We start from the raw sequence: 18,307 nt of genomic DNA, 5'->3' as shown, positions 1-18,307 counted from the left end.
TGTCCAGTCCTGTTAGAATTTTATAGGTTTCAATGAGATCCCCTCTCATTCTTCTAAACTCCAGCGAGTATAAGCCCAATCGACCCAATCTCTCCTCATACGTCATTCCTGCCATCCCAGGTATCAGCCTGGTGGATCTTTGCTGCATTCCCTCCATGGCAAGAACATCCTTCCTCAGATAAGGCGACCAAAACTGCACACAATACTCAAGGTGTGGTCTCACCAAGGCCCTGTACAACTGCAGCAAGACATCCTTGTTCCTGTACTCGAACCCTCTCGCTACGAAGGCCAACATACCATTTACCTTCTTAACCGCCTGCTGCACCTGCATGCTTACCTTAAGCGACTGGTGCACAAGGACACCCAGGTCTAGTAGCACTTCCCCTTTTCCCAATCTATTGCCATTCAGATAATAATCTGCCTTCCTGTTTTTGCCACCAAAGTGGATAACCTCACATTTATCCACATTATACTGCATCTGCTATGCTACTGCCCAATCACCAATCTGTCCAAGTAAGATCACACTTCAAGGAGTTGATGTATCAGGATCAGGATAGTTTTGTACAACCTTTCAGTGATCCAGCTTGAAGAACAAATCTCAAACCAAGTTACAAATCCGCCGAACTTGTACTCAGAGACCATTCACAGTCAAACCCAAAAAATATCAGCAGAAGTTTCTTAGATTCCACACTTTTACATAATAGATCCATCTTCTGTCATGCCTGGTCGGAGCATTCTGGAAAATTGAGCAAGTTAAAGTCTGAGTAGGTGCAAGTTGATGTTGCCACCGACACACACAAAGCTGTAGTTTACCATGAGCAAAGGCAGGGGGCGCGGCTTCAGACGGCAGTCGCTCTGGCGCGTCATGTATATATGTATCTAAAAAAAACACACAGCTTCCCCTCTTTCCTCGCGCGTTCTCTTCCTTTGTTCCGGAGCGTGCCTGGGCGGCGACGTCTGACGTCGCGCGTAGTGCGTGTGTGTTGGGGGGGGGGGGATGGGGTGGAGTGGAGGAAGGTGTGCGGGTTTGGCTGGTTACGTGAAGGCCGGAGATTGTAGCGGAGACACAGGGCGAACGTTCTGAGTGAGAGCTGCCAGGGTTCGGGGTTCTGGAACGCCCAGCCCGGCCCGGCCCGGCCCCGCCCCGCGCGCCCGCCCAGCCCGCTGCAGCGCCCAGACTTTACGAGCCATGTGAGAGCCACAGTATGTGTGGCAATTGTTCCGCTGGGCTGCTACTGCTCGCAATATGGAGGGGGCTTTGGTTTTAGGGAGGTGGTGGAGAGGGCAGGCGGAAACCTCTAGACAGTGAAGCAACCGGGTCATTTTCCGAAAGGGGGGATCCTTGCTTGTCCGTTTCTTCGCATTGAAAATGAACTAAGCCGTTTACATTGGATTACCATCGCGAGATTATTTGTATTTTTTTATTTATGCATAGGGAGGGGGACAAGGAGGAAGGAGAGAACGTGTAATGTAGTTGATCGGTTTGAAAGTGAATATCGTAGGTTTGAAGTGGGTTTTTTCCTCCTAAGATGGACATGGCACTGAGTAAGGGAAGGGCTAGCTAGCACTTGTCAGGTGGGGCGGGCGGGGTATTGTGAACAGAATAATCACCGATTGGTTTATTTGTATTCGTTTCGTGTCTTATCATTCTTGTCAGGAGATCAGTAAGGAAACCAGCTTCTTCTTGGCCCAGTGGCTTCAGGCAGCTGATGTTCATCCCCGTTATATGTGTGAGTAAGTGCCCAGGCGATCAGTCCATGACCTCTCCGCTACCACTATAGTAACCGTCCAGCGTCCCCTCGCTGTTCACTGCATCTCGGTCTTCTTTCCATTTATAGATACTGGGTCACAAACAACATAGGTAAGGCTGTGTTTTAATACTTCTGTTTGCATGAGGGTTCAGATATTCTAGTTTTAATTCTGCATTTACAAAAACGTGGGCGTGGAAGTCAGGAGTAAATCTATCGGACATTATCGAAGCGATAGAGAAAGCCAGTCGTCTGCTTTTTTGGCAGTCGTGACAAAAGTAAACTTAAGTACAAGGACGGGAACGTTTCGAGGGATAAAGTGCACCCTTGCGCGTGTAATCGGCTAGATTCATTGCCCAGGGTTCCCAAATTTAAATAATCTGCATTTAGCCTGGAATTGTAAATTTAATCCGGGACTATCTTTTGGTTTTGTCTTTCGTAATCCAGAGACATTTTTTTCTCCTTTTAAACCGATTATTAAAGGAAATAGAAATACAAAGCAGTGACGCAACTGGGGCGTGCACTACTCCAGTGTCTACTCCACTGGTGCGTACATTGTAAGTGCCTGCCTCTCACAGCCGAAGTTTTCAGAAGTTAACATTTGAAACTTTTTCTGTTAAATATATGTTGAGGTTCATTTTCCTTCTAATTGACCTTCACAGCTCAATTCTCATTATTGTCAATGGGGATCTGTTAATTGTTCATTTATTTGTTAAATTTAATGTATTTACTTTAAATCCTATTTCCCTCATTTTGGCGGTTGTAGGCGATGGTTTATCATTACCATTTTCCTAAGTATGAAATGTATGATGAGTGGAGGAGTTTAATATTCCATGTTTCATATTTAATTTGGGGAAGAAGGGTTCAATGAGAAGAGATATTTGTACTTTCGCAAATTAATTCTGAATTGCTCTAGCAAAGCTTCCAAAAAGGGAAATGGATTTTATGGTTGCAGTTCTCAAGTAACTTTAGCCTTTTAGACTAACTTAGTAGTAACTCAGTGAATGCATCTTGGTGGTTTATGTATGTTTATTGTGTTGTGCTCCCAAAATGCAGGATGCTGCTTTGAAAATTAGTTGCAGATAATGTAGAATAAGTGTACAGTTGCACTTTCACTTTTGCTTCACGACAGCAGAAATGTCCAAACTCTGCTGTCCAATCCCAGCCTGGCTCCAGTATGCAGTGGTGTGAGACTCAGGAGGCCTTCACACCCATTTGGGTATGCCACTGAGTGGATAATTCCAGTCCAGTGCCGTGTCAGTTTAAAAAGTGCTTAGGTGGTCTATTCCAAGGTATTTTATAAACTTTAGTTTTTTTTAATCCTGTCTGTGCTCAAAACATAAAATGTTTTTGCAGTATTCACGGAGCATTCTCCTGGCAGCTGCCATGTAATTCACAGCCAGCAGTATAACTCCATGTTGCTAGCTGCAAATCCCACTCCGGTAATGGAATATAACCACAGCCTAAGCAAGGCTGAATATTGTGCATATACCACACTTTCACATAGGTTTGTGTGATAAAGGTGTCCAACTTGTGTTTGAGCCAGTTTTGTACAGTACATTGTTTAGTTGTGATGTGGACCTGTTTTTATTGTACATAGTGACCTTGACAGCCACTGCTACTATGGGCAGTAGCTGTTCTGCTCCCTAGATATTTCTCAGCCTTCATTTCAAGCTTTGCAACTGCTGAATTCTATTTCATAATGTTCAGCGTTGCAAGGTTAAACAATTATTTTTGGACCAATTGCACAGCACAATGTGCCTTTTTATGTGACCAGCTTTTACATATGATGGATACCAATACTCTTGGAGGTTCCTTTGGCTAATGTCACCAGTAGTTTTGCACTATGATCTGTAAGGTTATCACAGATGTTCGTTTCGAAATTCAGTAAAGTGACCGCAATAAATAACTCTGCCCATTTTATGTCTTTACTGTAGAACATATAATTTGTAATTGTGTATTGATTTTTTTGCATTATGTACAAACGTCTTTCATTGTTTCTACAGGACCAGGCCGAGGAGGTAGAGGCATGGCAATCAACAGAAAAGAAATACAACGTGGGAGCTGGATATTGGTGAAGGGGACAATCCGATTTGCTTTTATGATCCTCAACAACCTGGTTGCGATTCCATCCTATGTTTTGTATCTCATAGTCCTCCAGCCATTGAAATTACTTAATAATAAACTGTTCTGGCACGTGGAAGGAATAATGTTCAAATGGCTGCTGGCTATGGTGTCTTCGTGGGGTTGGACAGCAGGCTACACAGGTAAGAATTTAAGAGAAGCGTGTGTGTATAGATTTTTGCATCACTAAATGAAGTACAATTTGATATATTTGTGCAGTGATAGTATTTGTGTACATGTGCTAATCTTGGGAGTAGAAATCAATAAATGACCAACAAATATCTAATATTTTCCACTTCTCAAACACTTGTCCCATAGCTATTCTGTTGTGAAGAAGGTTGGTGGGTAACCTGACCCAGCAATTTTAATGTTGCTTTTACACTATCTGTGAGGAGCAGGGAGAATATTTACGTAGGACTTGTCCACTGACTATTTAAAAAAAAAAAAAAAAAAAAAAATATTCCTCCCTCCCTCCCTCTGGACAGTATCCAGCTCCACTTCGCACCTTGTCCTGTCACTTCTGAATGAAATAAGGAACTTGTGGAGAAACGTCTGGTGCCTGCAACAAGCAAACTTTCATTGCCTTTTTTTTTAAAAAGATTTGTTTTTGTAAAAAGATAAGTCCCAAAGAGTAATTTGGGAAACTATTCTTGCCACTATTTAGTACTGAGGAACACTAGTTTACCTACAGTGATTTCTCCTTGGAATTTAATTCTGTTGGAATTGTGAAATATGTTTTTATTAATTGAAGTAGAAAGTCTATTCAAAATCTACCTCTTTGACCATGTTTTCAGTCATCTACTGCTCGCTGCCTTTGTTTCTGTGAAGTACCACGGGACTTTTTGCTATGTTAAAGGCACCACAAGTTGCTATTTTTTTTTTGCTAAAATTAGCGAGTGGAGGAAAATACATAATTATGTGGGGATAATGCTGCTGCTAAGAATTTCTGTTCCTTGAAGTTTTGTTGAGTGATTCTACCTTTTTCTTCCCCTCTCTCTCCTTATCCTTTCTTTGTTCCCTATGACTCCCCTTTCCGTTGGCAAGTGGTTTAATCCAAGACGTCTGCCCCGATACTCTGAAATTAGCCACTAGAAGGTGTGAGACTGTGATCCTGCATGACCCTTCATCTCCCCAGTTCCCCATGGGTGTGGCGGAAGTGCTAAATTGATTTGAAATTGTTGAAATCAGTACACTGTGCAGAGAACTGAAGATTCAAACATTTTGCTCAGCAGTACATCAGAGGCTTAGGAAACAATTCTAAACAGTAAATTGATACACGTAACAGTATTAGTAAAGAATGTGTTCTGAGTCATTCTGTACATCATTAATGCTATAGAAATGTAAGATGTTGAAGAGCTTAAAAAAAAAAAAAAAAAGGACTGAGATGACACTGCTTGGATATCAAGAGAGTTCAACAAGGCTTAATTACGTTATTTGACTTGTGATATGCCACAGTGTTATACAATAATTTGTTCTCCTAATTTCTGCTCACAGTTCCCAATCTTGCTTGTTGCATCTTGAAGGAGAGACCTGCTTTTCTACCTGTGCTCATGACACTCTCATCGACATCACCATCTCCTGTGGCCTCTCTACTCCTATAGTCTCTAATTGACCAGGCCATCTTTGACACTTACATGTATACATCACTACTCTCGTCCTTCTACCCACTTCCTTCTGTGTCTGTCCCTGGGGAAAAAAATCCTCCAAGTTGCTTGCAACTGCCTAGCCTTTGGCCTTCCATTCGTCATGATACCTGAGCAGTTGCTGGTTTGCTCAACTACTCCCTCGCCTCTATTTTTGATGCCTTTGTCCCCAGCAAAACCTTCACTGTCTCCCATCCCAGCTGATTCCTTGGTAACACACCCATCTTTGTTCCCTTCAGTCCTCAAGAGCCATAAACTACAGTGTATCTGGTGCACAATCGGCTTACCTATCTATTGCTAGATCTGGCGGGACCACATCCTGCTCTACTGGGCCTCACTCTCCTCTTCCAAAAACGGCCACTACTCTAGGATTATCCTGAAGAGCAAAGATAACCCTCTGAGTCTTCTCGCCACGACCAACAGCCTCCTTAAATCCCAGACCCCTCCAACCTCGCTTCTAACCACAAATGTGAGGAGCTTGTGAATTTCTTTGTCACCAAAGTAGAGACCATCTGTTCAGCTGCCTCTGCTGCTCCCCGCACCTTCTTGCCCACCAAACCAATTCTCGCCACTAGCTGTGAAGCCCTATCGCGCCCCTCTCCAAGTTCATATCCTTCATGAGGCCCATCTCGTGCTCCCTTGACCCTGTTCCTACAAGACTGCTGACCACCTAACATCCCTTCCTGGCCCCAATGCTAGCAGACATTGTAAGTGGTCCTCTTTCTTTCAAAACCTCCATCACTTCCCTCCTCAAAAAACCCACCCTTGACTCCTCTGTCCTTGCAAGCTATTGCCTTATTTCGAACCTCCCTTTCCACCCAATGTCCTTGAATGTGTTGCGTCCCAGATCCATGCTCATCTGTCTCCTTCAACTCCCTGCAGTCAGATTTTCACCCCTCGCATTACTGAAAAGACCCTAACCCAAGTAAGATTTTCTGTGGCTGTGATTATGGTGCATTATCTCTGTCTCTTTGCAGTCTTTGACACGATCGACCTCCTCTAACACCTCTCCTCCGTTGTGCAGCTCAATAGGACTGCCCTTGCTTGGTCCCACTCTTTTGCGATCGTAGCCAGAGCATTTCTACCAATGGCTTTTCTTCTTGCCTTGCATTGTCATCTCCGAAGATCTATCCTTGGCCCTCTCCTCTTCTGGATGTTGTCCTTTGGTGATGCCATTTACAAAAATTGAATCATCTTCCACATGTATACTGCCTCTCCGCCACCTCTCTTGATCCCTCCACTGCCTCTCTGCTGTCAGACTGCTTGTCCAACATCCAGTCTTGGATGAGCCGCAATTCCAGCTAAATATTAGGAAGACCAAAGCCATTATCTTCGGCTCCCACCATCAACTCTGTGCCCTCACCATCAACTACAGGAAACTCTCGATTTACCGGCACCTAGATAACCGGAAATCTGTTAACCGGCAAAATTCAGGAGTAGGTTCAGGTAAGTTTTACTTCATATTAGTGGCCGCTCCTGGATCTGTGGCTGTGTAACCAGGGTTCCTGCACCTGTTGCTAAGCAACAGGGACGCCTGGATCTTGTGGCGGGATTCCTGCACCTGTTGCTAAGCAACAGGGACGCCTGGATCTGTTGCTGTGTATCGGGCTCTCGTACCTTTTACTATACCTCTCTGTAATCCGGACTTTTTGATAAACTGGCACCACGCCGGTCCTGTCGGTGCTGGATAAAAAAGAGTTTCCTGTATATCTCCTTCCCCAACCACTCTCAAATTGAACCAGATGATTTGCAACTTCAGTATCTTATTTGATCCCAAACTGAGCTCTTGACATGATATCTCCTCCATCACAAAGACTGCCTACTTCCACCTTGGTAACATTGCCCACCTTTGTCCCTGTTTCAGCCTGTGTGCCCCAGTATTTGCCACCTCCAAACTCCACTATTTCACTGCTCTTCTGGCTGACCTCCCATGCTCCACATCCTGTATACTTCAGCTCATTGAAAACTTCTGTCTGTATCCAATCCTGCTCACCAATTACTCCTGTCTTTGCCGACCTGCATTGGCTTTCAGTTCCCCAATGCCTACAGTTTTAAATACCTTCATTGCCTTGTCCCTTCTGATCTCTGTAACCTATTCCAATGGTACACCTCATCCCGTTTCTCCCCCCACCACCGCCAACTCTCTGTTCCTTTCACTCCAACCTCTTGCATTTCTCCCCACCATTGGTAACCTTGTATTCAGTCGCCTAGGCCCCATGCTCTGGAATTCCCTCCCTAAACCCCTTTGTCTCACCACCTCCCTCTCCTCCTTTAAGACCCACTTATTTGACCAAGCTTTTGGCCACACCTCCTAATCTGTTCATTGACTCAGTGTCCATTTCTTTTCACTTATGTCTCTGAAGCACCGTGGGACATTTTCTAGGTTAAAAGCCTATATAAATGCAAGATATCGATGATACTAGGCAAGTTTCCAAAAAAAAGACAATTTGCTCTGAGTCAATTGGCAACTTTCTCGTGGCCATTTCATAGGCCATTGGATGTTGGGCACCTGCTAGCACCTCCAATAGGAATGGGATTTAAGGGAGAAAAAAGGAGAGAAAATAAAATTCTGAAATGAGAGGACAGAAATCATGTATTCCAGAGAACAAGGCTGAGAAATGCTTAATTTTTAAAGACATTTTAGCTTAACTGGTTGAATGGAATATATTGGCAATATGCATTAATGTAGAAATGGTGCCTATTCATATCAAACCATTTAGGTATTTTATCTGAACAAATATATTCTCTTATTTGAACAGCCTGTGACTCTGTCGACGTGATCAGGTAGCTACTGTGTTTGATACAAAATGTGATCCTATATTGCTGCTCCCAAAGATGTTTTATTACTAGAATAGGTGGCGATATAAAATTTTTGTTAAATTCAAAACAATGAATAATTGGAATAGGAGTAGATAAGTGGTTAATTGCAAACATTGGGTGTGGCTTCTTTCAGATTTGTTTGCTACAATTGATCCTTTTCAGGATTTCCTAGTAGATTTTGTTCTTGCACAGTAACATACTGCTGGGGGCAGCACTCCACTCTGTTTCCATGGCTTTGCTGTGGGAGTGCTACTTGGCAATTTTCCATGATGTCCTGGCAAGTACAATATGTGGACTTCCTGTTTGCCTCCCACGTTAATGGTGAGCCTTTTACTGACCTCGAGAGTGCAGAAACCACTGGCGTTGAACCCATAATCTCTTGGCTGCTTGCTGAGCACCGACCAGTTCGATGAACAGAATACTTATTTGTTTTAAAAATAAACTATGGTTGAGGAAAATTCCAAAATAATATCAAAAGATTAACAGATAATGCAACACAGTGTACAAGTTGTATAAACTGGCAACAGTATTATCACAGAAATCACAGAAACCCCACAGTGCAGATAGAGGCCATTTCGGCCCATCGAGCCTGCACCGACACATATCCCACCCGATCCCTGTAACCCCTACACCAACACATATCCCACCCTATCCCCGTAACCCCACGTATTTAATCCCCCTAACACTAAGGGTCAATTTATCATAGCCAATCAACCTAACCCGCACATCTTTGGACTGTGGGAGGAAACCGGAGCACCCGGAGGAAACCCACGCAAACACGGGGAGAATGTGCAAACTCCACACAGACAGTCGCCCGAGGCCGGATTCGAACCCGGGTCCCTGGCGCTGTGAGGCAACAGTGCTAACCACTATGCCACCGTGCTGTCATCATAATAGTCTGATAGTGGTAGAGGCTACTGGTGCTGAGGTGAAGTGGAATTTAAGGACTATATCACATCTGCTGAATTTCCATTGTCAACCGGTCCATCATTTTCCTCACAGCTCCAGTAAATTTGTTAAATAAGACTCCCTCCCATAATTCCATACTGACTCCTTACCATCCCACACTTATTTAGATGTTTGATTAGCTCCTCCTTCAGTATACCTTCTAATACATTGCCCACAGAACATGTTAGGCTCACTGGTTTATGGTTTCCTTGGTCATCCATATGCTTTTTTTTTTAAGATTAGTGTTATGTCAACTACTTTACAATTTAAAAAAAAAAAAAAAAAAAAAATTTGTTCATGGGATGTGGGCATCGCTGATGATGCCAGCATTTATTGCCCAAGCCTAGTTGCCCTAGAGCCGCCGCCTTGAACCGCTGCAGTCCGTATGGTGAAGGTGCTCCCACAGTGCTGTTAGGGAGGGAGTTCCAGGATTTTGACCTAGCAACGATGAAGGAACAGTGATATATTTCCAAGTCAGGATGGTGTGTAACTTGATGGGGAACTTGGAGGTGGTGGTGTTCCCATGTGCCTGCTCCCCTTGTCCTTCTAGGTGGTAGAGGTCGTGGGTTTGGGAGATGCTGCTGAAGAAGCCTTGGCGAGTTGCTGCAGTGCAGCTTGTAGATGGTACACTCTGCAGCCACGGTACGCCGGTGGTGGAGGGAGTGAATGTTTCAGGTGGTGGATGGGGTGCCAATCAAGCAGGCTGCTTTGTCCTGGATGGTGTCGAGCTTCTTGAGTTGTTGAAGCTGTACTCATCCAGGCAAGTGGAGAGTATTCCATCACAATCCTGACTTGTGCCTTTGTAGATGGTGGAAAGGCTTTGGGGAGTCAGCAGGTGAGACACTTGCCGCAGAATACCCAGCCTCTGACCTGCTCTTGTTGCCACAGTATTTATATGGCTGGTCCAGTTAAGTTTCTGGTCAGTGGTGACCCCCCCCCCCCCCACAGGATATTGATGGGAGATTCAGTGATGGTAATGCCGTTGAATGTCAAGGGGCAGTGGTTAGATGCTCGCTTGTTGGAGATAGTCATTGCCTGGCACTTGTGTGGCATGAATGTTACCTGCCACTTATCAGCCTAAGCCTGAATGTCGTCCAGATCTTGCTGCATGCGGGCACGGACTGCTTCATTATCTGAGGAGTTGCGAATGGCACTGAACGCTGTGCAGTCATCAGTGAACATCCCCACTTCTGACCTTATGATGGAGGAAAGGTCATTGATGAAGCAGCTGAAGATGGTTGGGCCTAGGACACTGCCCTGAAGAACTCCTGCAGTGATGTCCTGAGGCTGTGATGATTGACCTCCAACCACCACAACCATCTTCCTTTGTGCTAGATATGACTCCGGTACTACTCCCATTTCTAATGATTCCTTAACGATGGTGGCAGGCACATGACCAGTTTCATGGGCCACTTGTGTGAAGTTCCACTTGGCCTGGCGCCTTGTGTCCCTTTACTTCCATAGCCTCTCGGTAATCACCTTCTCTGAAATTTCAGCTTCTTTAGTACTTCCTTGGTTACCCTGGATATTCAACTTCCTTGCTGGTCATCTCTGTGAACACACAATAAAATAATTAATTTGGTATATTTTGTCACTTGGCATCATTGCCTTTCTGACATTTCAGTAGTTTCATTCACTTGCTTGCTGTGAATATATGCTTGACATTTATTTTAATATTCCCTGCTATCCTAACCTCATTTTCTATTTTATCTCTGCTGTCCAGTTTCTTAACCTCCTTTATTTTGTTTTTATTATGTTTATCTCCGTCCACTGTGAAACCTGTAGCTTTATACTTTAGGAACAGTCTCTCTTCCCGCCCGCCCCCCTTCTTATTCTAGCATTACTTTCATTGTTGCCCGCATTGCTCATTTCTTTCTTTTACTCTGCTTTCCGACGGTAGGTGTGACATCATTTTGTCAATGACAGATTGTATATTGTATTCTTTGTTGCTGGTCACAGCACACACTTGGTTAAAATTTGTTACTGCGTGCTCCTTCTGCAGCCTGTAGAGAATATATAGCCCAAACTGGCTGATGTATACACCTCAGGACTCCCATTGTCTCGCGCTTAGTTCAGGAAGGCCTTCATATGATGGACCGATTTCTGTCATTGTTTTTGGGTGGGGACCCACCTCTCAGATCATTGAAAGTATTTGGAACCGATCAGTGGGTCAAAACATTCAGTTACATCCTGTGGGGCTGAATTTTTGTGGTAAAACTACATTTTGAATCCTGTGAATGTCTGACAACCTAATGTTAGCTATGAGAAGTACAGTTTTAATGTCCATTGCCCTGGGATATTCTAAAATGAATCTGGAGCTGTGTCTTGGGCAGTATTGCATAGAATTACATAGCACAGAAACAGGCCATTCGGCCCAACTGGTCCATGCTGGTGTTTATGCTCCACACAAGCCTTTTATGCTTCACACCAAGACAGCAGTCACTCTGAAGTCAGCTGAGATGAGGGGAGAGTCAGTGATTCTGTACCATAGCGTGAGAAGTAAAGGAACCATGATTCAAGGGTCACTAATGTTGAGGGTTGGCACAGGAGAAACACCTTTGTTATTTTTGACATTGGAAGGACTTTTGACATTTGAAGAACATTAGTAAAGTTTATAATTACTATAAATATACTTTTTATACGGAGTAATGTTACCTGTGTGGCGGAACCACCAGAGGATTACGGACAATTGTATATAATTCCTTTTACAGCAATGTAGTACAGCGGGGGGGCTGCACCATTAATGTATCTGTTAACTGTACTAGGGCTTCTTTCCTGTACTCCGCGTGATGACGTCATGCCATCCGTCACGTGATCTCTCGATGGCAGGAAGAACGTGATGACGTCATAGCTCGGAGCCTTCTAGCAGTTGAGCTCGGAACCTGTTAGCAGTTGAGCTCGGAACCTGCTAGCAGTTTCCAGAGAGGCTTTCAAGCAGACCAGACCTATTTGCATTGTATCCTACAGTTTCCTGTACAGCTTCGTTTGTTCATTAAATTTTATTGTTTTTGATTTTCTGCGTCGATCTCAATTCTTCGGCTAGGAACCCCAGTTCCTACATTGGTGACCCCGATTTCTTCGAACAATTTTTGTTGAAGTTACATCATGGACACGAACGCCGTCACCCTCTAACTGCCGCAATTTTGGGAGCAACAACCGGCCGCGTGGTTTTTCCAGGCGGAAGCCCAATTTGCAATCCGGGGAGTAGCAGCGGATTCGACCTGTTATTATTATGTGGTCTCCGCCCTCGACAGCGCCACGGCCTCGCGGGTCGTCAGCCTCCTCGAGAGTCCACCGAACGATGGCAAGTACGAAGCTTTAAAAGCACGTTTACTGCAGATTTTTGGTCTGTCCAAGTCGGAGCGCGCTCGCAGACTTATCTCCATGCAAGGCCTCGGGGACTCAAAACCCACAAAGCTCATGAGCCAAATGCTCATGCTTTTGGGCTCGGAATCGCAATGTTTTCTGTTCCGCGAGCTGTTTCTCTGTCAACTACCAGAGCCAGTACAGACGGCCTTGGCCAATTCCGCGATCACGGATTGTGCTGAACTCGCCGCGGAAGCGGATAAAATATTCACCGTCTCACAACAATCTTGTGTAGCCACGAGGCACCCATCCCCAACCCCCCACAAGAGCGAATCCGACGACTCCTGCAGGCTGGTGTGCATACCACGCTCGTTTCGGCGCGAAGGCCAGAAATTGCTGTCCACCCTGCAGTTTCTCACCCAAAAAAAAACCTACCTCAAACCAGCGGTTTCTGAGAAGATCAATAAGGCCTAAGGGATGCGCCATGGTTGCGACGGCCATCGGGTCCGCAGGGAAACTTCTATACATTACAGACTCCCTGTCAGGGCGACGTTTTCTCTGTGATACTGGCTCCCAGTGCAGTATCCTACCAGCGTCGAAGCTAGATCTTCAATCCGGCGGTCAAGGTCCCCCCCTCGAAGCAGCCAATGGTGCGGCCATTCGCACGTTCGGAAAGCGTAGGGTCCAGTTGAGTTTTGGCGGCCAACGTTTTGTTTGGGAGTTCATCACGGCGAAAGTCTCAGGCCATCCTGGGGGCAGATTTCTTCTGCGCAAACGGGTTTCTCATCGACGTCCGACACTGCCGGCTAATCAGTGCCTCCACTTTTCACTCGGTCCCCTGCCACTGAAGCACCGCAATGTCTTGGTCAGTTGCCTGTGCAGTCCCATCTCCAAATGAGTTCTCTCGTCTTCTCAGTGAGTTCCCTGAGCTCACCAGGCCCACATTTTCTTCTTCAGTTGCGAGGCACGGTGTGGCGCACCACATTACCACGTCAGGATCCCCCGTTTATGTGAGCTCGAAGGCTGGAACCTGGTAAACTCATGGCCGCCAAGGCGGAGTTCCATACAACGGAACGCCTGGGTATTATTCAACGTTCGAATCGTCCTTGGTCCTCGCCATTACACATTGTTCCTAAGCCGGGCGGCGGATGGTGACCATGCGGTGACTACAGATGCCTGAATGAGGCTACCACACCGGATTGGTACCCAATTCCTCACATTCTGGATTTTTCGGCCCATCTGGCAGGGAATTCCATCTTTTCCAAAGTAGACCTCGTCCGAGGCTATCAAGTGCCCGTGCATCCTCTGGATGTCCCCAAAACTGCCGTCATCACACCTTTCGGGTTCTTTGAGTTCCTTCGTATGCCGTTTGGGCTGAAGAATGCAGCACAAGCCTTCCAACGTCTCATGGATTCCGTGTTGCGCGATCTGCTGTTCATCTTTGTCTACCTGGACGACATCCTTATTGCCAGTAACAGCACGAAAGAACACATTACGCATTTGCGTACCTTTTTTTCCTCATCTCGGCCAACATGGCCTTATTATCAACCCGGCCAAGTGCCAGTTTGGGTTGCACAGCATTGATTTCCTGGGACACAGAATCACCTCGGAAGGCGCCGTCCCGTTGGCCACGAAGGTGAAAGCAGTCACCTCGTTCCCTCTTCCACAGACCGTCAGGGCCCTCCAGGAATTTCTGGGAATGGTCAACTTTTATCATCGGTTCGTCCCCAAGGCGGCATTGTTGATGCAACCTTTGTACGAGGCCCTCAGAGGTAAATCGGGCAAAGACCCGATCGATTGGACACCCCAGATGGACCAGGCTTTCCTCGACACTAAGAACGCTTTGGCTGCTGCGACCATGTTGGCACATCCCCTTCCGGGCGCAACCATTGCCCTTACCACCGACGCATCTGATTATGCCATCGGGGCAGTACAGGAGCAGTGGGTCGACGGCACATGGCAACTACTGGTTATCTTCAGCCGCCAATTGCGGAAGAACGAACGCAAGCATAGTACTTTTGATAGGGAGTTGTTGGCATTGTTTCTGGCCATCCGCCATTTTTGCTTCCTACTGGAAGGACGCCCATTCACGGCTTTTGTAGACCACAAGCCACTTACTTTTGCGATGACCAAGACAGCGGAACCATGGTCGGCACGGCAACGTCGTCATCTTACGTACATATCTGAATTTACAACCGACATACAACATGTCTCGGGCAAAGACAACCTGGTGGCGGATTGTCTCTCCCGCGCCCTGCTCCACGCAGTACACCTGGGAGTCGACTATGTTGGTTTGGCAAAAGAACAGAAGGCAGACCCTGAAGTGCAGGCATACCAGACTGCACCTTCCAGCTTACAAGTGGCTGATGTCAGTTTCCAGGCCGCAGGGACCACACTCCTGTGTGACATCTCTATGGGCGTCCCACGTCCAATTGTTCCATTCGAATGACGCAGGAGAATTTTTGACACTATCCATGGGTTGTCACACCCTGGCATGAGAGCGTCACAACGACTCATGGCAAAGAAATTCGTCTGGAAGGGCATGCATCTCGACGTCCGTGACTGGACCAATACCTGCGTGAGTTGCCAGAAGTCCAAGACACAATGCCATGTTAAGGCCCCCGTCGCCACTTTTCCGGTTCCGGAGCGTCGATTCGACCATGTGCACGTGGACCTGGTTGGTCCTCTCCCTTCCGCTCGCGGGTACACTCACCACCTCAGCGTGGTAGACCGCACCACCAGGTGGCCAGAGGCAATTCCTTTGGTTGCCACCACAGCGGCAGACGTCTCCAGAGCCTTCATCTCGTCGTGGGTAGCTCGGTTCGGGGTACCGGCTGACATCTCCTCCGACCGGGGGCCTCAATTTACCTGAGCTTTGGAACGCCGTAGCTCAAGGTTTGGGCAGCAAGCTTCATCGTACCACCGCCTACCATCCACAGGCGAACGGTCTGTGTGAAGATTCCACAGGTCCCTTAAAGCCGCACAGCGTGCTAGTCTCCGTGGGCCTAGTTGGGTGAACAGGCTCCCTTGGGTGCTGCTAGGTCTTCGCACGGCGCCTAAGGACGACCTGCATTCTTCTTCAGCAGAGCTGGTTTATGGCCAACCACTCGGAGTGCCTGGCGATTTTCTTCCTCCTCACACGGAACCCTGGTCCCCAGCTCAGCAGCTCGTCGGCCACCAGGAAGCGGCTAGGCATTTCATCCCAGTGCCTACATCGCATCATGACCTGCAGCGCTCCCATGTCCCGGTGGATCTTAAGAGCGTAGAATACGTGTTCATTCGGCAGGATGCTCGCAAAAACCCGCTCAAACCGCCTTACACAGGTCTGTTCCGCGTCATCTCGTCAGGTGACAAGTCCTTCACAGTCGACGTCGGCGGTAAGCCTGACCACATCTCCATTGACCGGTTGAAACTGGCGCATCTGGATCTGAGCGAACCAGTCGTCACCGCTCAGCCGCCTCGTCGTGGTCGACTGCCGGTCCAGTACAGCCACAGTCATCCGCCGAGTCGCCAGTGCCCGCCTCACCAGGTCGACCGCAGCCGGCCGGCCTCTTCTCCGCCTGCGGCGTCATCCCAACCACAGCCAACGGCCAGTTCGTCGTCTAGCGCTCCGTTCCAGCTGCTGGGGTATCGCAGTTGGTCGGACAGATTCGTCAGACCCCCTTCTCACCTTCTCTGTTAAAAGCAATTCTGGGGGGGGCGCATGTAGCGGAACCACCAGAGGATTACGGACAATTGTATATAATTCCTTTTACAGCAATGTAGTACAGCTGGGGGCTGCACCTTTTAATGTATCTGTTAACTGTACTAGGGCTTCTTTCCTGTACTCCATGTGATGACGTCATGCCGTCAGTCACATGATCTCAACGGCGGGAAGAACGTGAGAGCTCAGAACCTTCCAGCAGTTCCAGAGAGGCTTTCAAGCAGACCAGACCTATTTGCATTGTATCCTACAGTTTCCTGTACAGCTTCATTTGTTCATTAAATTTTATTGTTTTTGATTTTCTGAGTCGATCTCAATTCTTTGGCTAGGAACCCCAGTTCCTACACTTGACTAATTGATTACAGAGGCACAGCAGCCAACGTTATGTGACAGATCCAAACCGTACCCCCAGTAATCCTCATGTACTCCTTTGTTAAAAAACATGAATGCAGCATCCCAGGATCCATCAATACAAACCAACAATAGTGTAAAGCAACTTGTGGAGTCTGAATGTGATGACCAACAGTTAAGTATGATCTGCCTTCTGGATCGCCACCAATCCAAGAGAGCAGAAATCGCCACAAAAACACCTGTACTGGTATAATGTAGTGAGTGAGAAAAACTGGAATGGTCAGAGTGTAAAACGTATGGACCCAAACTGTAGACTGCATGCCCTTGTGCCCCTGCCCGGTAAGCAAAGAACAAGGGTGTCTGAACCACCCCACATAAACATAGTAGTACTCTTTAACAATAAACAGAAAGCTGGCTACCAAATCCACCTCTCACTTAGCAGAGGATCTGAAAGCCCCCCACTGCTCGCTGAAGACAAACTAGGTCCCCCACCCACCCCCCACCAAGGACAAATTCAGTCTCCCTCCCAAACTTGAGGACAAATTAAGCCTCTCCCGCCACCCCACTGAGCACAAATTGGATCTCTTTTACTGCCCCCCCCCCCTCCCGCCACCTCACTAAGTTGAAGCTTGCCTTCCCCATAATCTCCTAAATATTCCAGAATGTACAGCAGTTAAGTGTGTACGTAATATTTTTTGAGAAATACAGCGGTGGAAGAAAATGAAACCTTGTTTTAACATGATCATTTAATAATTTGCTCCAAGTATTTTGTCATTAAATGTTTCTTCTAGAGAAACTTTGTCACTGTGATGCTTTTGTAAGGCCAGGTCCCTGTTCTTGCCCTGATTATGGACTCCTAAATAAATTTGGCTGCCAATAAAAATGGATAGGGCCTGTGTGTTTGTTTCAAACCAGGAAACTTATCCATGCAGGAAGAACAAATCTGACACATTTTGTTGGGTGATGAAGAGAAGAAACTTTGCAGCTAAGTTGCAAATTTTATGGCTGCATCATGGAAACGGGGAATGTTGCTGCTTTTGTCTTTCCTGCACGGCATTCTTGTCTTGGAATTGTGGCTGGAACTCCTGCAGTGGAAACAAAAAATACTCATTTAGTACTGAGCCCCACAGACTAGTCTGTACTGGTCAATTCCCAGGCTGTGCTGAGTTAGATGACCTCAACTGGGCTGCAGTAGGAGCATTATAGGGGGCATTAGTACCCTCGACTAGGTGGAAAGTGCAAATATGAATGTTGGGGTACAGGTAGACTATCCTTTATCCGAAAACCTCGGGACCAGCCGTGTTTCGGTTTTCGGAGAATTTCGGATTTCGGAAGGTGGGTCGGCGGGGGGTCGTGCGCACGACTTAAGCTGACGCGCAACGTAAGTCGTGCGCGCGACCACCCCCCCCCCCCCCCCACCCCCCAACCCCGACCCCCGCTGACACACCCCCCCCCCCCCGCCGACTTACGGTCGGGGTCGGCGGGGGTCGGGGCCGGCGGGGGGGTCGTGCGCACGACTTACGCTGACGGTCGGCGGGGGGGTCGGGGCCGGCGGGGGGGGGGGATCGGCGGGGGTCGGGGCCGGCGGGGGGTCGTGCGCACGACTTACGCTAGACTTACGCTGAACGAAAAAACCTTCGGTTTTTAGAGGGTTTCGGTTTTCG

At 47.0% G+C, this 18,307-nt stretch overlaps 1 protein-coding gene across 3 annotated transcripts in view; it reads left to right on the top strand.

The window, feature by feature from the left end:
• The first annotated feature begins 994 nt into the window (after positions 1 to 994).
• Positions 995 to 18,307, top strand: part of lpgat1 (lysophosphatidylglycerol acyltransferase 1) — a 151,660-nt gene continuing 134,347 nt past the window's right edge. The window contains exons 1-3 of one of the 3 annotated variants that reach the window (XM_085981274.1): positions 995 to 1,191; positions 1,658 to 1,861; positions 3,755 to 4,015. In XM_085981274.1, coding sequence (XP_085837400.1) covers positions 3,778 to 4,015 — 238 coding nt within the window. In that variant the 5' untranslated portion in view covers positions 995 to 1,191; positions 1,658 to 1,861; positions 3,755 to 3,777. Of the gene's footprint in view, positions 1,862 to 3,754; positions 4,016 to 18,307 lie in introns of all 3 variants that reach the window. The other 2 variants (XM_085981273.1, XM_085981272.1) reach the window with 2 other exon arrangements.

Source organism: Somniosus microcephalus, chromosome 3 (genome assembly GCF_052327205.1).
Source record: "Somniosus microcephalus isolate GS21.2 chromosome 3, FLI_Smic_1.0, whole genome shotgun sequence".
Taxonomy (NCBI): Eukaryota; Metazoa; Chordata; class Chondrichthyes; order Squaliformes; family Somniosidae; genus Somniosus; species Somniosus microcephalus.
The sequence above is the reverse complement of the archived record's forward strand: the minus strand, read 5'-3'. Positions and strand labels throughout refer to the sequence as shown.